Source organism: Manihot esculenta, chromosome 1 (assembly GCF_001659605.2).
Source record: "Manihot esculenta cultivar AM560-2 chromosome 1, M.esculenta_v8, whole genome shotgun sequence".
NCBI classification, from domain to species: Eukaryota; Viridiplantae; Streptophyta; class Magnoliopsida; order Malpighiales; family Euphorbiaceae; genus Manihot; species Manihot esculenta.
In genome coordinates, this window is record NC_035161.2 from 32870444 (window position 1) to 32895844 (window position 25401).

At 37.7% G+C, this 25401-nt stretch overlaps 2 protein-coding genes across 2 annotated transcripts; both read right to left on the bottom strand.

Moving 5' to 3' along the window:
- Window positions 1–13404: 13404 nt before the first annotated feature.
- On the bottom strand, window positions 13405–15399 carry LOC110622719 (epoxide hydrolase 4). The gene is made up of 4 exons (XM_021767323.2): window positions 14536–15399; window positions 14117–14206; window positions 13972–14039; window positions 13405–13763 (listed from the first exon to the last, which is right to left on the bottom strand). Exons 1-4 carry the CDS (start codon window positions 15193–15195, stop codon window positions 13628–13630), a joined length of 954 nt encoding a protein of 317 aa, XP_021623015.1. The 5' UTR covers window positions 15196–15399; the 3' UTR covers window positions 13405–13627.
- A 2644-nt stretch (window positions 15400–18043) lies between these two features.
- On the bottom strand, window positions 18044–20028 carry LOC110627559 (GATA transcription factor 18). The gene is made up of 2 exons (XM_021773910.2): window positions 18562–20028; window positions 18044–18338 (listed from the first exon to the last, which is right to left on the bottom strand). The coding sequence occupies exons 1-2, from the start codon at window positions 19012–19014 to the stop codon at window positions 18045–18047; spliced, it is 747 nt and encodes a 248-aa protein (XP_021629602.1). The 5' UTR covers window positions 19015–20028; the 3' UTR covers window position 18044.
- Between the last annotated feature and the right edge of the window lie 5373 nt (window positions 20029–25401).

The window sequence follows — 25401 nt, forward strand, 5'->3', positions numbered from 1 at the left end:
GTTCTCCTCTCGATCTTCAAGAGGTAAGGGCCGATCTTGAGCTTATGGCATGTTTTAAGTAAGTTTTAAGTAGATATATGGGGTAGAATGCATGTTTAGCTTATGGTTAGGTTTATGGGTTCATGTTATGTTTTTGGACAATGTGGATGCTTGATGTGTTGTAGATGGGGTTTAAGATAGTTTGATGCCCCTAGGAACTTGTATTCTTGAGTATGTATGTTGTAGATTAGGAGAAATGCATGTTTGGTTGGTTTTGGGAGGCAAATGTGCATGAGGAACCAAGTTTCTGCCCTTTTGCAGAAACCAGGTTCGGCAGCCGAAGGACTTTCGGCCGCCGAACCTGCCTGGGAGGCCAGCCTTTCGGCTGCCGAAGCCTGCCCCCGAAAAAGGACTTTCGTCTCTGGAGGGTAGTTTTGGCCGCCGAAAGTGCTGCCGAACATGCATGAGTTTCGTCTCTGTCTGGGAGTTTCGGCCGCCGAACCTGCCTGACTTTCGGCTCTGGAGGGACTTTCGGCCGCCGAAAGTGCCCTGTCCAGCCTTCCTTTACATGTTTTCCTATGATTGTTTCATGAAGTTTTAGGGGGTTTTTGGGGAGTAGTTTAGAGTTATGTTCATGTATGTTTGGTCCCTCATTTGAGTCCACCTGTGTAGGTTCGGACCTGAGGAACTGAGGACCCCAGCAGTGAGTCAGTTGCCCCAGTGTCTGGTCAGAGCTATCCAGAGGTGAGTGGAATAACCTATTACGTTTTTAAAGCGAATAAATGGACATTTTAGCATGATTCACGCATCATTAATGCCATGAGATATACTAGGTTGTTGCATTAGAATTCATGAATATGTTGCATTGCATACTCTACTGTTGTTGTTATGGATGAATGTTGGATGATCCATAGCCCTCGATCTATGATGTGACGATGTGATATGTACGGTACGGAATGTAAGACCAGTGGGACCCATTCTACGTTCGCTGGCACTATGTAAGAGAAAGACCAGGACCCATTCTACGTTCTGGCACAGTTGGACTATGTAGAGGACTATTGATGACAACTTCATCCTTGATGTGACTAGCTATGATGTGATGCATTCCATGTTATCATATGTTTTAAATGTTTTATTATTTTGCTCACTGGGCTCTAGTAGCTCACCCCTCTCCCAAATTCCCCAGGTTTGCAGGTACAGGGTAGACCAGGAGGTCCGCAAGAGTAATGAAGTCTTGTCTATGTAATAGATAGTGTGGACATGATAAATTGTAAAATGATGTAAAGTTATGGATAGTAATGTATGTAATGATATTGAGGATTAGAGATTGTGCTTGACCCAATGTGTGAGGTACCCCTTTTTATACATGATCTTAGAGGTTTTATGATGTTTATGTAAACAAACTCAACATATGTTACATCGCCCATTGGGGCATTGATGAGATCCTATAGAGGGGTCAATGCTTATGATTATGACTATGTTTAGTGCATGCACATGTTGAGTTTGGTGTATGAGAAAATGTATGAAAGGAAAAGTTTTAATTTTGATGTATGTTGTTGATCATGTATGGGATTAAACAGGTTTACAGGTTGTATGTCAGGCTTGCTATGGGTCCCGGCGGCCTTAAGCCGACCTGGATCCTAGCGCCGGTAGCGGTCCGATTTTCGGGTCGTTACAATAAAGCACAAAAGAGAGCTTAATATGGGGAGTACAAATCACAGAAGTTGTCCTAGATATAGAGGTAAGTAATCCATTAGCTATTTTGAAATTATCTTTTATTAGGCACGGAGAGACTAGTCAAAAAAGTTGTAACGACCCGGAAATCCGGACCGCTACCGGCGCTAGGATCCAGATCGGCATAAGGCCGCCGGGACCCATAGCAAGCCTACTATGCATCCTGTACAGCTGGTATAATCCCAAACATGATCCAACATAAGTATAAACTTTAAAACATAAAACTGTAAACTTGATCTTTAACCCGTTTGACCTGTGTATGCACTATGACTGAACTCATAGAACCCCTAGGGTCAGCATACTCTATGTCAAACTCGGTCCATCACATGAAACAACATAAAATAAAACTCATGTACAAAGGGATTATCCAACTCGGGCCAAGCACAATATTATAACTCTGAACATATAACATAAGGTCATATTACAATACAACTCTTTTTACATCAATACATAAACTTAGATTACATCATGTCCACAACTATTCTATTACATAAGCATGACCATGGACGTAACCAGCTGATCTCCTGACTATCTCTGAACCTGCAAACCTGGGGATAGGGGAGAGGGGTGAGCTAAAAAGCCCAGTGAGCAGAAACTAAAAACATTTGCTTTAATTCCACACTTTTTAGGTATATTATTATTCATTTTATTTATCAAATCATTTAACTTTTTCTCAATCATGCTTTCATGAAATGCAACACATCACAGCTAATCACATAAAGGATGAATTTGTCACCACTAGCCCTCTACATATCATAACATGTCCAACTACACCAGGGGCGATTAGGCCTCACCTAGTGCTCACTTACATAACTCATATCATAACATGTCCGACTACACCAGGGGCGATTAGGCCTCACCTAGTGTTCGCTTACATAAACATAGTACCAGGGGCGACCTGGTCTTTCTATCTCATATCATACCATGGCATATCATATCATATTATCTCATCTCATACTGAGGGCTAAGGATCATCCAAAATCCATCCACATCAACAACATATTATGCAATGCATCATATTCGTGGGTTCTAATGCAAAACAACCTAATACATATCATGGCATTTTATGATGCATGAACATGCTTAACATATGATTTATTTACTTTAAAATAAGAGAGTTGGGTTCCACTCACCTGTGACTAACTCAGGGCCGACTCTGAAACGGCTGACACTACTAAACACTTCGGTTCCTCGGGTCCGATCCTACACAGGTGGACTCCAGTGAGGTGCCAAACATACTCTAAACAACTCATAAAAGACTACCCAAAAACCCCCTAAAACATCATAGAAGCATGCATAGAAAACACTCAAGAAAAGGCTGGACAGGGCACTTTCGGCGGCACCTTCGGCGGCCGAAAGTCCAGACAGACCCGAAAGTCAGGCACTTTCGGCGGCACCTTCGGCGGCCGAAAGTCCCAGACAGATCCGAAAGACAGGCAGGTTCGGGGGCACCTTCGGCGGCCGAACCTTCTCTCCAGAGACGAAAGTCAGGCACTTTCGGCGGCCGAACATTACCTTCGGCGGCCGAAAGTCTGCTTTCAAGCCAAAACTCAACTTTCGGGGGCAAGGTTAGGCGGCCAAACTATGCATCCTTAGGCAGGTTCGGCGGCCGAAACCACCTTCGGCGGCCGAACCTGAGTTCATCCAGAACTCAGCCTTTGTGCATTTCAAGCCTCCCAAACCTTCCATACACCCCTAAAACAAGCATCCAACTTCTCAAACACATGCATACATCCTCAACCATGCACAAGGGAGCTCAAACAAGCTTAAACTCCCAAAAACAACATCTAAAGCATACATAGATAGTTTATGACCCACATAGGCCAAAACCATCAAAACAACCCAAACCTCACATACTCTCTCCCAATCATGCATACTCTCTCCCATATGCTCAAGGGGCTTGAAAACTAACTTAAACCCCAACACAAACATCACATGAACATACATTATCATACATTGGGCATAAAACCCACATAAACCCTAACATGCATATCTACCCATCAAAACCATCTTAAAACTTCATGAAACGTAAAGAAAAACATAGATCCACACTTACCTCTTGAAGATCGAGGGTTGGTGCGACCCAAAGCTTGAGATGTGGAGAACCCAAACTCTTAAAGTCTCCAAGCTCTCCAAACCTTGATCCAAGCTTTAAAACTCTTCAAAACAACCGTATAGCTTATAAAACGTGAAGGATTTGAAGAAAAAGCAAGAAAACGACTAGAGGAGGACATGAACACACCTGAGCTCGAGAATGGGGAGAAATCTCGCCCATTTCCGGTCTGAGGGGCTTTTATAGGTGGCCAGCCAAACCTCCTTCGGCGGCCTAACGTGCATGCAAAACACCCCCATGTTCGGCGGCCGAACTTGAGGTTCGGCGGCCGAACCTAGTTTGTTCAATCAAGACTTTCGGAGGCCAAAAGCGCTCCCAAAACCAACTCATGTTCGGCGGCCGAACTTCACTTTCGGCGGCCGAACCTGGCAAAAACCTCCTTAGTCTTTTCTTTTCAAAACTCAAATCTTTTTCATTTAAAACCATGAAATCAGTAAAAAATCATTTTAGAAAACACATTTTACCCCTCTAGAAGACTCTGGCATCATCAAAATTCCATATTCCAACGGAGATTCCGCCGGAAGGTAGGGATTCCGATGCCGGAATCTAGCCGGGTATTACATTCTTCCCCCTTTAAGAACATTCGTCCTCGAATGTTCAAACATCAAACATGAATCAAGCATACATCAACAAGCAAGCAACAAGCAAGCAAAACCTAAAAACCTCTCTTCTAAAAGAGAGACACGGTCACTGCTGGAGTATAAACTCTCGGTCTCCCTGGTACACTTTTCATCTTAAGGTGATTCTAAGGGACTTTCACCATCGGGATTTCCCTGTTTCCACACTTTCTAACTTGTGTGTCTGCGGTCCATACTAACTGTTCAACATAGGTGAGATCCTTTCTGATCTCCACCTCTGGTTCTTTCCAGAACCTCACTCGGACCCGACACGAACTCATATATCGTGGAAACATAGAAAAACGAATGGATCTCTTCCATAGAAGTGGGTAAACCTAACTCGTGGAATACATTCCCAATCCTTTGCAGGATTTCAAGGGTCCAATGTATTTGAGAGCTAATTTACCCTTTTGCCCATAATGAATCATCCTCTCTTTAGGAGACACCTCCAGCAAACCTCGACTTCCTCGAGAACCTCAACACGCTTCCGCTGCGCACTCTGACAAAACTCTTCTTCCCTTCTGAAACTCTACATGCCTCTTGCGGACAACTTCATAACTCTCCTGCTGACTCACAGCAGTTCTGATTTTCTTCATTTTCTGACTATGCAGCTCTCACTCCTTTTCTCTGCCTCTGATTCTCCTCTCTTGACTCAAGATGTATTGCAAGCTCTTTCGATCTGTAAGGATCTGTCCACATACCTTATACAGGTATCGCCTCCACATCTTGAGTGTAAGTATTACCATTGCCATCTCTGGATTGTGTGTAAGATGATTCAACTCATGCTTCTTCAGCTACCTAGAAGCATAAGCAATCATTCTACCACTTTACATAACACACAACCTAGTCCCACACGGGACACATCACAGGACACTGTGAAATCTCCATCACTGGCGGACAGAGCCACCACTGGTGCTGACATCAACATTTCCTTTGGCTTTTCAAAGCCCTCATCACTCTGAGTAGACCACACACCTTCTGGTTCTTCTTGATCCATCTGGCCATAGGAGCGGCAACTCTAGAGAAGTTCTAGATGAACCTCCGTTAGGTAACCTGCCCAACCCAAAAAGCTCTTGATCTTAGTCACTACAAGGGGCCTGGGCTAGTTAGCTACAAGTTCAACTTTCTCAGGTCTACTTCACCTTTCTTTTCTCCGACACACATGACCCAAGAAGGATATGCTCCTCGACCAGAACTCGCATTGGAGAACTAGGCATCCAAGCCATGTTCTCTCAGGATCTACAATCCTGATTTCAGATGATGGGCATACTCTTCTGCATTTCTGGAACTCGCCGAAATACCGTCAATGAAGACAATGACGGAGTGATCCAGAAACCGATTAAAACTCTGCTTATGAGATCCAAGAATGCTGTAGGGGCGTTCATTGACCCGAACGACACTCCTAGAAACCCATAGTGCCCATATCTGATTCTAAACACTGTTCTCTACACATCTTCTTCCTTGATCTTAACTGATGGTACCTAGACTTCAGATCTATCTTGGAAAGGCAACTAGCTCCTGCTAGCCGGCTTAAAATAGACTGTCGATCCAAGGTAACCAATACTTGTTTTGGGTAGTGACTTTGCTCAACGACTTGTAGTCGATACAAAGTCCTTGGGATCCATCTTTCAACCTTGCAACAACACTGGAACACCCCTAGTCGAAGTGCTCAGTCAGATGGGAACCCTTAACTACCAATTCTTACAACTGATCCTTATAACTCTTCTAACTCTGTTGATACCATCCTGTGGGGAGGGATAGAGATTAATCCAATTTCATGCATTACTTCTATTTTAAACTCTATCTCCCTGATAGGTGGTAGCCCTGGGAACTCATCTGGGGAAACATCTAAACTCTCTAACAATGGGCACTGAGGCGGGCTCCCTGACCTGACTGCTAAACTCTCTCTGAAGAGCTAGAACCCCTGACAACTTTTCCTGAACAACCTACGAGCCTATAGGGTTGATACTGAACCTCTAGGTATCCCTATTCTGTCCCCTCTAAGGACTACCTCTGATCCATCCTGACCTCTGAACCTGACTACCTTGTCTCTGCAGACTAGGTAGTACCACTAATAGAAGAACCAATCCAACCCTAGAATGACGTCAAACAGTCAAATCTAGAACCGCTAGGTCAGCTGGAAGGCATCTACTCACAACACATACTCTGACTATACCGGCAGACTGACTCTGCCACAGATGGATCACACTTGGGTGTACTGACCCCAAGGGGATACTCTAACCCATAAGCTATCAACCCATCCTCACAAGGGCTCACAAGCAAACAAAGGAAAGAGAAACATTAGGGTTCATGAAACAGACACACCAGAACATACCAGAGTGAGATTACCTGATCCCATCGGGTTCGATGTGTTAGCCTCCTGCTGAGTCATGGCGAAGATCCGCGCTGGAGCTGATGGACCTTCCCCACGGGAACCTGCTGAAGAAGGGGCTGTCGCCCTGTCTCCGCCTCTACCACTGCCCTGAAACATGGATGGAGCTACTGGGTGAGCTATACTGCCCGAAACTGTCCACTGGGACCGTGCCACCAAGGTCGCGGTGGGACACTCACGTGCCATGTGCCCCTCCTGTCCGCACCTGAAGCATGCTGTTGTCCCAATCAAACAGACTCCCTTGTGCTGCCTACCGCACCGTGTACATCTGGAGTTACCTGAACCAGAGCTCGAACCATCACCTAAACCCAGACCAGACTTTATCTGTTCCCAAAACTTGCTCTTCTTCGATCTTCTGAGGCCTCTGCCTCCCTTCTTACTCTTTGTGACAGCCTCGCTTAGAGGGGAGAGATCAACATCACTTGTCCCCGGGATTTTGGAACCCGAAGACTGTGCCACGTACTGTTTAACTGTCCCTTGGACAATGGCACTAGCTTCCATTCTCCGTGCCATATCCACTATAGCATGGAAGCTCTCCCTTTCTGCTGATTGAACCAACGAGGAATACCTGGAGTGAAGCTTCATAACATATCTCCTAGACTTCTTCAGGTCTGTGTCAAGACCTTGTCCTGCAAACGGCAACAGCTCCAGGAACCTGTCCGTAAACTCCTCTACACTCATCTCTTTCGTCTGCCTTAGCTGCTCAAACTCAATCATCTTCAGTTCTCTGGAACTATCCGGAAAAGCCCATCCTGTAAACTCATTGGCAAACTGTTCCCAGGATAAGCTCTCCAACTTTGGGTCCACATAGTTTTTGAACCACTCCCTTGCCTTCTTGCATTTCAATGTGAACCCTGCCATCTGAATGGCTCTACTGTCACTTGCTCCTAGCTCATCTGTTATCATCTTCACCGTTCTGAGGTATTCAAAAGGGTCATCGCCTGCTTCGAACCTGGGGGCATCCAACTTGAGGTAATCTGTCATCTTTACTTTACCCCCAACTGATGAACCAGGTTTGAGTATCCGGACATCAGGGACTATTGGTTCTGCTGGTGGAGGAGGAGGTGCAGCATTCCCTGGGTTAGGGTTAGCTGGACCTGAGAAAAAGGGTGAGGATGGAAACATGGGGTACTGTGGGTACGGTGGGTGAAAGGGAGGATAGGGCATAAAGGTGGGATATGGGTTATAGCTGAAGAAATCCGACGTACCTCCCATCGGATACCCTGGCCCTTGCGGGTAGGGTGGACACTGTGGTGGAACAAAACCCGAGGCCTGAGTGCCTCCTAGGGACTCTCCCATATCCTCTACTGACATACTCATGCCCAAACTACTATCTCTTCTCTGGTTATCCTCCTCTGTTTCCATCACATCCGCTGACATACCTTCATGAGCTGATCTCCTCCGACCTGCATCAAAAGACCTTCTGGGGTCCCTTGATGTACTTTCCCTGATCGTCCTACAAGATCTGGCCCTCTGCAGAGCAGGGGAATGGGCATCCATGCCCTCATTCTCTGGCGGAGCTCCAGTCAATCTCGCAGATCGACGAGTTCCTCTCATCTTGACTTCTGGGATCATAACATAGCACATAAACATTAGCATCTTATGGTTCATGTGGAAACACATGAACCTGCATCACATACATATCATATCATTAATGCACATGCTCATCGTCATGGCATTTCACATCATCATACAAGACAGGACTCCATATCCTATCCTAGTGGACATGATCTTCCTATTGTGCTTGCCCTTCTATAACCTCTATGAGCCCGACACACTATAGGTCCGACCATGTGAACCTAGGGCTCTGATACCATTCTGTAACGACCCGGAAATCCGGACCGCTACCGGCGCTAGGATCCAGATCGGCATAAGGCCGCCGGGACCCATAGCAAGCCTACTATGCATCCTGTACAGCTGGTATAATCCCAAACATGATCCAACATAAGTATAAACTTTAAAACATAAAACTGTAAACTTGATCTTTAACCCGTTTGACCTGTGTATGCACTATGACTGAACTCATAGAACCCCTAGGGTCAGCATACTCTATGTCAAACTCGGTCCATCACATGAAACAACATAAAATAAAACTCATGTACAAAGGGATTATCCAACTCGGGCCAAGCACAATATTATAACTCTGAACATATAACATAAGGTCATATTACAATACAACTCTTTTTACATCAATACATAAACTTAGATTACATCATGTCCACAACTATTCTATTACATAAGCATGACCATGGACGTAACCAGCTGATCTCCTGACTATCTCTGAACCTGCAAACCTGGGGATAGGGGAGAGGGGTGAGCTAAAAAGCCCAGTGAGCAGAAACTAAAAACATTTGCTTTAATTCCACACTTTTTAGGTATATTATTATTCATTTTATTTATCAAATCATTTAACTTTTTCTCAATCATGCTTTCATGAAATGCAACACATCACAGCTAATCACATAAAGGATGAATTTGTCACCACTAGCCCTCTACATATCATAACATGTCCAACTACACCAGGGGCGATTAGGCCTCACCTAGTGCTCACTTACATAACTCATATCATAACATGTCCGACTACACCAGGGGCGATTAGGCCTCACCTAGTGTTCGCTTACATAAACATAGTACCAGGGGCGACCTGGTCTTTCTATCTCATATCATACCATGGCATATCATATCATATTATCTCATCTCATACTGAGGGCTAAGGATCATCCAAAATCCATCCACATCAACAACATATTATGCAATGCATCATATTCGTGGGTTCTAATGCAAAACAACCTAATACATATCATGGCATTTTATGATGCATGAACATGCTTAACATATGATTTATTTACTTTAAAATAAGAGAGTTGGGTTCCACTCACCTGTGACTAACTCAGGGCCGACTCTGAAACGGCTGACACTACTAAACACTTCGGTTCCTCGGGTCCGATCCTACACAGGTGGACTCCAGTGAGGTGCCAAACATACTCTAAACAACTCATAAAAGACTACCCAAAAACCCCCTAAAACATCATAGAAGCATGCATAGAAAACACTCAAGAAAAGGCTGGACAGGGCACTTTCGGCGGCACCTTCGGCGGCCGAAAGTCCAGACAGACCCGAAAGTCAGGCACTTTCGGCGGCACCTTCGGCGGCCGAAAGTCCCAGACAGATCCGAAAGACAGGCAGGTTCGGGGGCACCTTCGGCGGCCGAACCTTCTCTCCAGAGACGAAAGTCAGGCACTTTCGGCGGCCGAACATTACCTTCGGCGGCCGAAAGTCTGCTTTCAAGCCAAAACTCAACTTTCGGGGGCAAGGTTAGGCGGCCAAACTATGCATCCTTAGGCAGGTTCGGCGGCCGAAACCACCTTCGGCGGCCGAACCTGAGTTCATCCAGAACTCAGCCTTTGTGCATTTCAAGCCTCCCAAACCTTCCATACACCCCTAAAACAAGCATCCAACTTCTCAAACACATGCATACATCCTCAACCATGCACAAGGGAGCTCAAACAAGCTTAAACTCCCAAAAACAACATCTAAAGCATACATAGATAGTTTATGACCCACATAGGCCAAAACCATCAAAACAACCCAAACCTCACATACTCTCTCCCAATCATGCATACTCTCTCCCATATGCTCAAGGGGCTTGAAAACTAACTTAAACCCCAACACAAACATCACATGAACATACATTATCATACATTGGGCATAAAACCCACATAAACCCTAACATGCATATCTACCCATCAAAACCATCTTAAAACTTCATGAAACGTAAAGAAAAACATAGATCCACACTTACCTCTTGAAGATCGAGGGTTGGTGCGACCCAAAGCTTGAGATGTGGAGAACCCAAACTCTTAAAGTCTCCAAGCTCTCCAAACCTTGATCCAAGCTTTAAAACTCTTCAAAACAACCGTATAGCTTATAAAACGTGAAGGATTTGAAGAAAAAGCAAGAAAACGACTAGAGGAGGACATGAACACACCTGAGCTCGAGAATGGGGAGAAATCTCGCCCATTTCCGGTCTGAGGGGCTTTTATAGGTGGCCAGCCAAACCTCCTTCGGCGGCCTAACGTGCATGCAAAACACCCCCATGTTCGGCGGCCGAACTTGAGGTTCGGCGGCCGAACCTAGTTTGTTCAATCAAGACTTTCGGAGGCCAAAAGCGCTCCCAAAACCAACTCATGTTCGGCGGCCGAACTTCACTTTCGGCGGCCGAACCTGGCAAAAACCTCCTTAGTCTTTTCTTTTCAAAACTCAAATCTTTTTCATTTAAAACCATGAAATCAGTAAAAAATCATTTTAGAAAACACATTTTACCCCTCTAGAAGACTCTGGCATCATCAAAATTCCATATTCCAACGGAGATTCCGCCGGAAGGTAGGGATTCCGATGCCGGAATCTAGCCGGGTATTACAAAAGTCTTTAGAAGAGCCTGTTATGTGTCTATTTACTTCAAAATCAATGATCCATGAAGTGAAATAGGAAGCGTTACTTGACTTTACAAAGTTGAGGTAACACTGGATGAACTATCAAGGTGGGATAGCAAACACTTCAGCTTCTCAATATCATGGGCAGATAGCAATTCATTTGAGACTATCTATGTGGATGATTCAGTTGCTTCAAACCAATTTGCTTAAGCCCTAGTGGAGGGAGGCTTTTTTCTCCGTGACTTTTAATAGAGCGCCCATGTAATTTCCGACAAGTCTCCTTAGTATGTATTGGCTTCCTACAATAATCACAATGCAGGTGATCCTTCTCAAAGGTAGTAACTTTAGGTGATTCAGAGCTAGCAACTAGTCTAGCTTTGTCAACTAGTGCAGTGTACAACACGGCAGCTCTTCTACTTTCCTCTTGCTGGACATGGGCATATGCTTCTTCTAGGGAGGGAAACGAGTCTCTACTGAGGCTTAGACCCAAATTGAATCATATTCAGTATTCAACTTGATAAGAAAATCATACACTCATTCCTTTTCAACTAATTTCTAAAATTTGACCATATCCGTAGTACACTCATATTTTAGCTACGGTATTAAGCAGCAAATATGATTTGGAGATGTGAGATTGCATAGAGTTGAGAAGCCATGTCATAACAAGAGAGTTCTCAGAGTACCATTGAGGAAAGAAGGGATCAATCTCTTCCGGTTGATTTTTATTGCCATTAATGTAACCCTGCATGCCTCTAGCTTTGATAAATAATAAATAGAATCTTGACCAAGCAAAATAATTTTGTCCATCAAGTTTAGTGGGACTGATTTGAAGAGAAGGGTTATCGAAACTTGGAACATTAATTTTTCTCTCGTCTTCTATGATTAACCAAATTTGAACTCGCAGAAAAGAGACCCAACAAAACAGAACAGACACAACTAAAAACTAGAACAGGGCAGAATTTATACCAGCACTAAACAGGTTCGAAACTGCAACGGAAGGTCAAAAATAAGCCAAAAAAACCAATAACGATGACCTTACTAGAGAACTCCGTCGGAAAGGGCATCACGCGCCGGAGAAGGAGGCGCGTGGGACTGACGCATTGAAAGAAAAGAGGTGCGTGTGACTCACGTTGGGATTCTAGTCACCAGAACTTGTGGAATGGCCGGCAACAATCTTGTGACTCATTTGATGTTGGCGGTGAATGAGAACAATCGACCTAAATGGAAAAACCCCAAAGAGCAGTAGGTGGCTTAGGTTTATAAAGAAATCTCAGATTTTAGAATCTGAGATTAAACTCAAAAAAGCGGCCATAAGGCTATGATACCATAAAGTTTTTGAGAATTTGTCATTTATATTTTCTAATAATTAAACTTTACAAGCTTTGGCATTTATACATAATTAATCTAATTACGAATATCTATAATAAAGGTAAAAAATAAAAGTTTTTAAAATTAAGCCTAATTAGGAAATAAATAATCTGCCCAAGGCAAAGAATCTCTCTAAATCAATTCAACAGGAACCTGAACAGACTGTCGGTGGTAACCAACTCATTTTTTTACATATGTATATCTCTTTATTTAGAATTCTAGATTATGCATTCAATTTGTACACAGATACCAAAGCATCAATTCCTTTGAGCTTCATTTTTGCAAACATTGCTGAAATTGAATCCATATTTATTCTTTTTTTTTTTTTATAAAAATATTCAATTTGGATGAGGGCTTCTATAGTCTTATGAGTTTGCGGATAACTTGCTTCTTATTGCAACTGCCTTTTATTTAGAGGTTTGTAATGTCATAAAGGCCATTAAAAATTAATACTATGCTTTTAGATATTTATTGATATCAAGCATTCTGACTTTTTTATTGGAGCAAATTTGGATTACTTGTCCCTTTCTTCTTCATCATTGACACCAGGGTATTGTTTCACAAGATTCCCACTTATACAGCATTATGGGAATACTCTCTTGTGGGGCTTGTGGTATGTTCTTGTATTGCATGTACATAATAAGGGTCTTTAGTTAGGTAGAAATGATGAGGAATACCTGTGCAAATTTTATTGAGGGCCCAATTAATGTGGACTGGCGAGGCCTTGGTGACAACAGAATAAATAAATGAAAGTAAATAAAAAGAGAGTGAAATTTTGATATGCTAGGTTGCTATTGAAGCACTCAATTAAGGGCCTTGCCAGCAGTGTAGCAACATTGGCAAATTGGCGAACATCCTGTGTTGTTCCATTCTTTAACTCTTGGGTTATTATATGCTCAAAAGGGAAAAACAAAAAGTAGAGGAATTCAAATACATTTAACAGTATCGTTTCAGGCCGCTGAATAAAAGAGGAGGGTATATTGAAAGGCTTTTACTTGTGTGCTTGAACAGCTTGCAGGGAAGCAAGGAAATGTTTGAGAAGACGATTGTAGACGCAGGGTCGCTCTAAGTGAACCAAGTGACCTGCCTTCTTTATGCCCTCAAGTGTTGCATTTTCACCTAGTTGCCTGCAATCAAAGAAGACTTATTCATGGCCCTGTTTAGTTGAGATTTAGGTATACATCCAACCAGTAAACAGGTAGCATGTTATCCAGAATCACAATACATTTTTCATTCAAATTTAAATTAGCAACATTTTATTAGCCTGAGTATGAAAATATGTGAATTAACGGTTTAGAATTGTGGGTAAATATAGGTAATGAGGTAGAAGGATACTCTTTCATGTTCTGTGCGAGTTCGAGATTGAAGATTTGGTCATTCTCACCCCACAGGAGATGTATCTTCTGCAACGTTATAATTAATTAATTAATAAATATAGCAAAAGAATGATTAGAAGCAATAGAGAAAAATGGTGGATTACCTGAGGAAATGTGGGGATGGTGTGATCTTTGTTGCTGATGATTAATCCCTCTAGAAGTTCTGCTCTCTCTTTCCTGTTGGCGAACATTACCTGGTTTTTTTCCAATTAGTTTTATTAAATAATTCTACTAACATAAGACGAAAGCTGTTGTCAATGCAAGCCCTACCTAACGTTTCTAGAGATATTTTTAGCCCAACAGCATGCAATTCTTATGTTCAACTCATGCACATATTTACTCTTTCTTCAAAAAAAAAGAAAAAAAAATGTATTTATTCACTTTCTTAGCAGAATACTAAATTAAAAAAAAAAAATTAATAAAGCTTTGTATAATATATATACTTGTTTTATTAATCCGAAAGACCTCACATGGCTATAGCTCATTGTTGCTAACCCAAAACAAAGAGGAAGTGAATACGAACCTCAAGGAAGTCTTTGTGAAGGCGATTTGGGAACCACAGCTTCTTGTGGACAGCAACAGAGAGTAAAGCTTTAAGACCCTTAACAGAACTAGGCAACAAAAGCTCTGACGAAGATTTAAACCCAAGACTGCTCAATGTTGAGTTGCTGATCGAGTCTGTCATGGCCAAGATCGAACCAGACACCACCATCGCTTCAACCAACTCTGGATACAACTCAGCCATCTTAAATGCCACCATACCACCATAGCTAAAACCCACCACTACACACTTCTCCACTCCCAGCTGCTTTAGACCCTTCACCAAAGTTTCTGCCTGAAACGTCGGTGATCTGTCGGTTTTATCGGTAATAGAACCGCCGAAGAAGAGAAGGTCCGGGATGTAAAGGGAGTATTTTTTGGTTAAGGCACCAACTTGGAATTGCCAGGTGACTATACCCTCTGCAGCAAAGCCATGGACAAGCACTACCACTGGTTTGGTTGGTTTAGTTACGGTTTGGTTGGTTTTTTCACCTTTCTTGGGTTTCTGTTTCTTAATGGTTTCAACTGGAACCCAGAAGTTCATGACCGTGCCCGGCTCGATCTCTACCAAGTGGGATTTCACACCTGCCATTTTCATGAGCCCATGCAATAAGGGCTTCTGAGCTGCTACAAGGTTCACCATCTCTCTGGTTTTTTCTTTAATTCGCAATGTATGCTGTTGAGATGTGAATAACAAGAAATTAAGGTTTTAAAGTATGAAGAAAGATGGTTTGGTGGAAATATCAAATATTATTAGCACTAAGAAATGAGTAAAATTGAGAGAGTTTGATTTTGGTCTAACAAATCTATGAAGGAGATGATAGACATTAACGTAGTTTTCTTGCACGTAATGTTTGAGTGGGTGTTTTTTTTATAAAGAAGCGTACAAGGTTGGTTGGTAGATTTGATCAACTGTACTGCCTACCCTCTGCTTCTTGTCCATGGCTTATTCATCCTTCATTGTTTAATGGCGTTTGCATCTTTGACATTTTTCAATCCCAAAAATCTACTCCTATTGCCTTAATTTACATCTTTAACCTGAAAAAAAAAATTAAAAAATTTAACTGTATATTTCCTTATAGTCTCTTTTTTTTTTATTCATTTCAAAATATATATTATTTTTCATTAATTTATTGATCAACTTTACATCTTATTTAATGTGATAGATTTGAAAAACTAAAATTTAGAAGTTTTAATAATAATTTAGTAATCTTATCAAATAACATAATAATTTAGTAATAAAGTATAATATGATCAATAATATATTAAAAAAAAATCATATGAAAATTTTTGTTTTAATTATATTCATTAAAAAACTTATGCAAAAAAAATTATAGCTTTATTTTTATAAAACTCTTTTGGAAAAACAAATTTCCTTTTTTCAATTGTACACCACAAGGAATTTATAATTAAGTTAAATATCATTATTTATTAGTCCCTCCCGACTCATAAATTTTATTTATCTTTTTTTCTAAAATTATTATTTATTTTTTATACTATAATAATATGTAAATTAATTATTATAATTTTATTTTATTTCATTTTATTTTTTAAAAAGAAATTAAATATCTCTTAATATTTAATTAAACTTAATATTTTTAAAATAAGAATAATTATAAAATTATTAAAAAAGTAAAATAGATAAAAATTATAAAATTTTTTTAAAATTATTATTTATTTTTTTACATTATAATAATATATAAATTAACTATTATAATTTTATTTTAGTTTTAAAAAATCTCTTAAAATACTTTTTAAAATTTAATCAAATTTAATATTTTTAAAATAAAAATAATTATAAAATTAATAAAAAGAATTATTTGTAAAAAAATAAAATAAATAAAAATTATAGAATGGAATTAATTCGAATGTTCAACTAATTAATTGCTATCTCAGTTTTCTTAAATTATTCGTAATTTAATTAACCATTTTTTTAACAATTAATATAAAAACACAAATAAGCTAAAATGTTATCCAAAAGACGATAAATTCAATTTGCTCTTTCAATTTTGTTAAAAAAACTTTAGTGCATTACCCTAGTTAAAAATAAATAAATCATTAATAAAAATTATAAAAAGAGACAAAGAGAGAAGGAAAAATATATCAGAAACGTTTCAGTGATTATTCCGTTTGTGGCAATTAGAGGATTACAGTTCATTTTCTTGGAGAAGATGTTAAGAAAATTATTAATCCTAGAGAGAGAGAGAGAGAGCTTGTCTTAATCATGGTCTTGTAATAGAAAAATATCAACAAAAACCTCGATCTTAGGTTTTGGCATTAGGAACCACATGCACCATGCAATGACAACAATTCCTTCTTCTTGGTAAATGTTTAAATCTAACTCTCTCTTTATTTATATATAATCTCTGTCTACATACTCTCTGCACCATTATGCATATTATAATTAACCTTATTAGATAATTAACTATTTATTTATTTATTAACATCTTATTATATAATTTATTTTTAATATTTTTAAAAATGGGTTATGGTTATAAATTGACTGGGATATTTTCATTATTTCGTATTAAATTAATAAATAATTAATTGATGGAATTATCGATGAAAGTATTTGAATTGAATAAATTTAAAATTCAAAAATTTATATTAAAACTTAAAAACTAAAATATAATTAATCTTTATAAATAAGGGAATTGCTGGTCTTGAATTGGGTTGATTGTGGTGAGCTAGGGATCAATGCTCAGTCTGAAGGGGAAAAAAAACAGAGAAAAAGAAAATACTTAAAAAAGAAAAGACGAATATAAGAAAAACCAACGAGAAAATGCCAGGTGAGATGGAGGCCAAATTGACGGTCAAAAAATAAGAGTGGCAGAGAGCAGGACAAAACCCATTTCCGTGGTCTGAACAACACTGTAAATGTTTCAGAAGCCCACATTCATCGTCTCATCGTCATCAACTTGGTATAATTGGAGGATCAGTTCATTATCTCTCAGTTGTGAATTCCATGGAAAAAAAACCTTCACATTCAGGTCAAGATTTCAGCTTCTTACCATCTCACTTTGTTCCCGTCAACCGATTCAACGGTTTTTTTTCTTATTCCTTTCCAAGGTTCAAACTATAAGCTGAAGAAAGAAAGTGAAGTCGCAGAAAAAAAAAAGTATATATATATTAATAATATTAAAGTTAAAAAGTACCTAATTAAAGAAAAACAACTAAGAACATAGAATTATCCCGTTTTCACTCCATCCATGTACGACGGAGCTGAGAAAAGAAAAGGAAGGAAAAAGAAAGAAAACAAAACAAACAGAGAAGAAAATTTCAAAAAATATATAAAGAAAAATTAAATTTTACGAGACTTGACCATAACCATATATCACCATCACCAACATCTTTAACATCATCATCGTTTTGTGTTGTCGTCCCTGCAATTTTCATGATCTTGACCATTCTTTTCTTGTTTTCGTGTCTCTTTCTTGTTCTTTTGTTTTCCTTTCACTTTTTTGTTGTTGTTTTTTTTTCCTCTTTTCAAATTTATCTTGTAAAGTCATGGACAAGGCTTGGCCTGTCTGTGACGTTGAGTCTCCAAGAAAGGAAAGGAATGCCCGTATCAGAATCTCGATCGCTGTCTTCTATGAACCTGAATTCATTGGCCGGAGAGAAGCATGGCATTTTCTGGGTTTGAACCCATGAATTGTTTTGATAAGCGTAGTGCTGCTCCATTGTTCCTGATGATGATGCACTTGCATTGCTGTTGCTGCTTCCGTTGGCAGCTGTAGCTCTTCTCTCTTCTTTCTTGAACCGAATTCCACATGCATTGCAAAGTGACTGCAATTCCATAATTTAGTTTATCATTTTAACTTATATTTTTTTAATTGATCTCTAACAAGCCTACAAATCGGGAAAATAGTTGAAAACAGTTCTAGTTATCCATGCAAGTACAGGAATTTGCATTAGTATTAGTATATGCACTAATTCTAACAAGGTCACAAATCAAAATGGAAAAAAAATAAAGAAATGAAAGAAGACAAAATTAGCTCAATTAGCTTACCTTGGGGCCTCTTGGACCGTTTCTCCAAAGCGGAGTTGAAGTAGTGTCACAGTTGGCACATCGACGAGCAAGAAGAGGATCATTAATGGCAGCATTATTGTTGCTACTAGAATTGCTTCCACGACTAGTTTTATGTGTTTGAGGAGCATAAGGAGTATTTCTGGTTTGCAAAATATCCCAGCAGAAGTTTGACATGCAAGAACTAGGCCGGCGTTCATGGCGGATTCTTTTGTCTTCGTCTTCGCTTAGACGAGTGGATGGAGTTCCTAAAGAGAGAGTGCAATCAACAGAAGATGATGAAGAGGCAAAAGGGTACATGTCTGCTTCATCGAAAGATTTGTGGTGGTTTGGCATGGAAAATAACATGGAGAAAGAGTTGTTTTGGCTAGGAAACAGACCACAAGTACACTGTCCCATCATATTCCCCTGAGAGCTACTGCACCTATGCATCATTTCTCAATTTCTTCTTCTTCTTCTTCTATATCACCAGAGATCAGATAACAAACTACTACTCTCTCTCTATATAAAGAGGGATAAGGAGGGTTAATATATATGGTTGGACTTGGAGATGAAGTGAGGAAGATGAATTTGGAGTTAAAAGGGAATAGCAGATGAGAGAGATATAGAGTACGAACCCAAATAGTAAAACGAATAGAGAATTTGCAATAATATAGTGTTTGAATAAGAGAGCACTAGTGAGAGAAAGAGAGAGAGAGAGGTGATGAATGGTAAGATAAGAGATGAGAAGAGACGTTGTCTGGTAGCTTTATAGGCTAATAAAATGGCGAAATACCAGTCAGCACCTGCAGTCCCAGCTTGTCGTGAAATGCAAATGTAAAATAATTTATACAAAGACACAGATACGTGTATAGTAACTAAGAGACGACAGAGATGGACCCAATTTGCATGTCAAGAAAAACCCCAAATAGCCCAAGAGGAGGAGAAAGACAAAAATGAGTCAGCCAAAGTCAGTTGAGTCAGTGAGTGTTATAGATGGGGTATGAGCAAATGAATGGGGTAGGTATATGGCTTCTTACTGTTTCTAACTTGCAGTGAAAATAGCTTGTGATTAACATGAAGACCAAGTGTTTGATGGAGGTTCTCTTAAATAGAGAAGAAAATACTTGGTGTTGGTAGTGGTAATGTTTATGGGTATTGGGCGGTCGTAACAGGATTAGAAAGAGGAGGAGGGAGGAGGGGGGCAGATGGGTTAGTCGTTGGGTAGTCAAAAGAACCCACGTGACTAGCGGGAACAGTCTTCCATGGATCTGCCTTCTCCGATCACGAGGGCACACACACACACACACACACACACACACACATGACACACTAATTCTTGCTAGTAGTGAGAGAGAAAACCTCTGTCCGTATCCGTATCTCTGCCTCTGCCACTGCCACTGCCACTGCCACCCTCCCAAGGAAAATGGAATAGTTCCCTTTTCTTTTTCTTTCTCCCACTCGCTCCTTCATCTTCTCTTCTCTCCACTCTCCATTCACTATGCTTCCCTCAGTCGGTCCATGTAAATCACAAGATGATTACTGTAAGTTGGCAATCGGTGGTAAACGCAAATCTTGCCGACATACGGTGAGCATGGATTTAAACTATAAATAAATTGAATTTTTTGTTATGTATATATATACATGGAATCTATAAAATAATAATCATATATGTTATGCAAGTCTTCTATATAATTGAGCATATACACCAAATTAATTTATAAATATCATATATTATTTAAAATTTTTAATAAACTTTATTTAAATAATATAACTGTATTATAATTATTGATTATTTTAAATTTTATATAAATTTCAACATTCACAGTGATTGTATAAAATAATTTTTCGTGCAATTTTATGATATATAGAAATAATATATATATTGAATTTAAATATGTGCTAGATAATTAATAATCGGAGTGAATACAAATAGATTCGATTGCATTGAGGGTTATTGAGGGTTTGTTTTCTTCATTTATATATGAATTTAATAAATATTAGTAAATTGAAGCACATGGTACATGTGGATATCAAATCATTGGTTAGGTTCGAAAAGTATAATCTAAGTGCGTTTTTATACGAATAAAATAATAGTAGCCAGATCATAAAATATTGCATATCCCACCATAATAAAACTAATACCATATAAAAAAATATTGTAAATTAATATAAAATATTATTAAAAACTCTAGATTATTGAATTTATGCATAGTAATATATCACTGCTGATGATTTTTATCAATGATATATTTTTAAATTTTAATAACATATAAAACATACTGTTGATCTAGATGTATCATACTGACATTATCATAATTTATAAACTTCACTTTAATAATTACTAAAGTTTGTAGTATTTACTGTATTTGTTTTCAAATCTATGAGATTTTGAGTTTGAAACTCAAAATTGAGCCAGTATTATTTGTTAATTTCAACAAAACAATGATCATTATTGGAGGTCTAGATGGTCAGCTGAGCCATCGGAGAATAAGTTGTTATAGCCCATCACATCTCAGTCAAAATCATCAAATCCAGAAGTGACCAAGAGAGAGAGAGAGAGAGCAGACCCCATCCACAAACCACCAGCTTCATTTCCAAAGCCTCCTGTAGGCTTTGCAGCCGTACTTCAACCAGAGTTTGAATCACGTGAATACTCGAATATTTTCATCTTCCTCATTATATCACCCTCATGCAAAGCAGCTTCGAATCTCATTTCACTCATCACTACTACTGCTGCTGCTGCTGCTGCACACCAGCCCAAAACCCGATCATCTTCGTACCCCTTTATGCATATTTATTTAATTTTCATTCGTCACTGTTATTGCATTATACATATAAAGATATGTAATTAAATGGGTTGTTTGCGAGACGAAGTGTTTTGAATCTCTAGAAGAGTTTGAGTGGATGCATGGCAATACTAGCACATAGAAGCAGTAGAAGAGGAAAATTAAAGATTTAGAGAATTTGATGTAAAAAAAGGAATGGTTAAAGAGTGAAGATAAAGAAAAGGTGATTCCATTTAGATACTCTGCACCGTCATCAAAGCAACCAACGACTCTTCCTCTTAGCTTAGTACAAGAAAGCAAGAGAGAGAGAGATGGACAGATCTTGAGTCAAAGATGGAAACTCACAAAAGAAGAAGGTCAAAGGAAAAATAATAATGAGGAGAGAAACGGTGGAAAAAGGAGAGACCCCACAATATGTTAAGCGTCTGATGGACAAAGGTGAACCAACTCCTCAGAAGCATCAAACTTCGACCCCATGGGATCATAAGATTCAAAATATAAGTATCAGAGAGATATAGATCGTCTAGAGATTGGTGAGACAGAGTTTGGACAAAGGAGTCGACCACCGCTTTCCAAAAGATGCTCTCATCTATAATCCCTATCTCTATTCGCTTTGTAACCCACGAAACCACCAAAATCTGCAATTACTTCTAAAACTTTACTCTTCTATATCTGCCATTATCAAATCTTATTATAAATTTTACTTTCTATTAATTTTTTTCACGAGTCATGTATTGGGGCGGTGGAAGGCATGATGTTTTGTATTCTCCAATTGAGATAATAATATAAAATTGAAAATTAAGGTGGTTGTCAGTTTATGCCCTTTGTAATGAAACTCTGAGATTTGCCTAATCAACCAAACTAAAGCAAATAATTAAGGTTTCACAAACACATGCACAAAATAGTATTTAACTTGTTACATGCTCAGTAATCATGATGTTTTGTGGCTCGTTGGATTTGGTGGGTCCCCCTGGCTTAAGGTAAGACCACCAAGAGCATTAAGCATTAAGCAAACAGATGATTGATCGTATCCGATTCTAAATCACAGCAATAACAATAATTAATCATATATAATAATAATCATAGCCATGACCAGTTATCAAGAAGCCAAGTGTGCATGCATGCATGCATGCATGTAATAGTAGAGTAGGAGTACGAAGACTATATATAGGATATGAGCTTTGGAAGGAACAATATTGCTTTTTGAGAACTTAAAAATAAACACACAGACATTCCTCAAAAGCAGCAAGATACAACTGGAATGTCTTTGTCTTTGTCTGATCTTGTTTAGGGTTTTTATTTTCGGGGGTGTGGAAAAAGGGTTTTAGGGTTGGTGATGATCTAGCTAGTGATCTTATTGTTGACGAGATCTACTTTGACTGGAGAAGGCTAAAGAAGTAATATTTAAATGACTTTGTGGAAAAATACAAGGGAACAAAACAATAACCCAGTGGATCAAGATTTTAGAAAAAGGAGAGATTCGGGGCCTGTTGGAAGAGAGGATTAACGAGAAGAGAAACCTCTGATAAGCCGTTCTAGCTAAGGAAGAAATTAAAAAGAAAAAGAAAAAGGAAAAGAAAGAAAGATTGTATTGTCAGCATCAACCACATCCTAAGGGACATTCATAACCACTCATTGTCTCCTCTAAGGAGGTCTAATTCACTTTGCTAGCTTATCATCCAATTAACACACATTTTGAACTCGTTCTAGGTAAGTTAATTCTTTATATAAGATAATAGACTAACAAAACGAGATTGCCTCAAATTTGGAAGAGGTGTATATGAAATGTTTGAGATGTAGCCCTACCCTCTTTAGTATTTACGTAAAACATTTCTTTTAGATTTCCCTCAGTTTCTCTGTCTCTCTTTTTTTTTTTAATACTTTGAATCTCTTCTGAACCTTTTGCATATGGCTACATCATTACCACACTCTTTCTCTCTCTTTCTTCTCGGTGAGTATTTGGTTTACATTTGGATGATTATACTATCTTTTAATATTTATTAATTATAATTTTTTCTCTTAATTAATTTATATTTTAATAAGTCACTGCTAATTATAAAATAAATAATTATAAAATATTAATTATAAATATAATTACTAAATTAATTATAATATTTGTTATTACATAATAAAAAAATGCATAGATATAAAAAAATTATATTTTTTAAATCATAAGATAAATTACTAATGTTACATACATTTCAATATATATATATATATATATATCTTAAATTGTGGTTCACCTATTGACGTGAAAATTACATACAATTTATTTAAAATATATTAATTACTATTAGCTATCAAAAATCAGGCGATAATAATCATTAATTATTAGTTACGATTATGCTTAATAATTAAATCAAGTATATTTTTTATTTTTTTTATTTTTATTTTGATTCTAAATTATGCCTAATTCCTATATTAGTCTGATAAAATAAAATAAATTGTATTTTTATTACATTTTAAATTTATTTAATGATACTGAGATGTAATTGAATCAAACTGTTCATAAATTATTTGAGATTTGATCTAATAAAAACTTGATCAAACTCGACTCAATTTCTAAACGAATCGAATTCGAGCTTAATTTTTAATTAGACTCATTTAGAAAATGAGTTAAGTTTAAACTCAATAGTATTCAGCTTATTTCTAAATTTTCGACTCGTTTCTAATTCATGATCAAACTCGTTAAGTAAACTGAAATTAATATAATAAGAGAACTAAACTAAATTTTATATATATTTTCATAAGTAAAACTAAATTTTTGAGGTTTACTTTTATATAATTTAATTATACTTCTAAAATTTGTTGATATTTATATTGTTAAAATTTAAAAATTTATTTTTTATAATTTTGAGAGCTAATTTATATATATACTTATTTAATTTAAATTATTTAATTTTAAATTTAAAATCATTATATAAACTATTCATGAATTATTCAAAACTAAATTCTATTCGTCTAAACTTATTTACTAAACGAGTCAAATTTAAATTTAGTAAAATTTAAATTTATTAGTATTCGATTCTAATTTAAAATGATTAAAATTTAAATTTAATTCGAGTTAATAAAATTTTAATAAATTAAATTTAAATTTTTTAAAATTTGATTTGACTCCATCTAAACGATATAAAGAGAGTCCGTGGCAGCATGAAGCTTTCTTCTTAAAACGAAACCAAGAATAACATGAACCAAGTCTTGGCTTGTCCTGTAGGATTTGGCACCTCAAAAAATGGGACGTTCAGCAGATTGGGACTAGATTCGGGCAGGGGATACCTTTTTGAAAATTGATTGCTGCTCTCTCTCTCTCTCTCGAGGTAGTTCAGCATTTTGTTAATTTAATTGCTTATTTTTATTTTTCATTCTGAAAATTTTTATCCACCATTTATGCATTTCGAAACAATTCCAGTGCTTTTGGCTTAAACAGCATGGTATAAATTCTCTGATTTTTGCATCACTCGTTTCTGTTATAGAATAATAAAAAAATATCCAAAAAATATTTTATCAAATTCGACCATTTTAATCAATTTTTTTCTTTTTTGTTTAAAATTTAATTGCTATTAATATTTTAACAACTTATTTGGGCCCAAAATCCTTATTCTCTTCCCATGTTGGAGTGGGCCTTTCCCAACTCGCACGCAATCGCGTATTTACAAAGGGACGCTTTCTAGACTTCCAATTGTGGTATAATTTTGGACAGAACTTAAATTACAATAATTACATAACTGCGAAGCGTAGCAAAGCATGTTTACTGACAGCATTCTATGGCTCTATTTTATTAACATATTTAGTTATCATAATTTTATAATTTTTAAAAAATAATTTCTCTCAAAATAAGTTATTTTGAATCAAATAAAACATTTCTTATTTTTTATAAACTAAATATTTGTTTAGTTTTAAAATAAAATATCAGTGAATTTATTTTAATATTTTTAAGGTGATTAAATAGTAAAAATATTTTGCTTAAAAAAGTAGTAAAAATATTTCAATACTTAGTTAAATAATGTATTTAGTTAAAATTAAAGTATTAACTAATATTTAAAATTCAAATTAA

Bases quoted from the DNA above. Each gene is read 5' to 3' on its own strand.
- LOC110627559 (XM_021773910.2), bottom strand. From the start codon at position 19,014: ATGATGCATAGGTGCAGTAGCTCTCAGGGGAATATGATGGGACAGTGT. The intron at 18,339-18,561 runs GTAAGCTAATTG...ATGGAATTGCAG, and splicing joins ACGGTCCAAGAGGCCCCAAG to TCACTTTGCAATGCATGTGG.
- LOC110622719 (XM_021767323.2), bottom strand. From the start codon at position 15,195: ATGGTGAACCTTGTAGCAGCTCAGAAGCCCTTATTGCATGGGCTCATG. The intron at 14,207-14,535 runs GTTCGTATTCAC...GAAAAAAACCAG, and splicing joins TTCACAAAGACTTCCTTGAG to GTAATGTTCGCCAACAGGAA. The intron at 13,764-13,971 runs GTATCCTTCTAC...CTTTGATTGCAG, and splicing joins CTCGCACAGAACATGAAAGA to GCAACTAGGTGAAAATGCAA.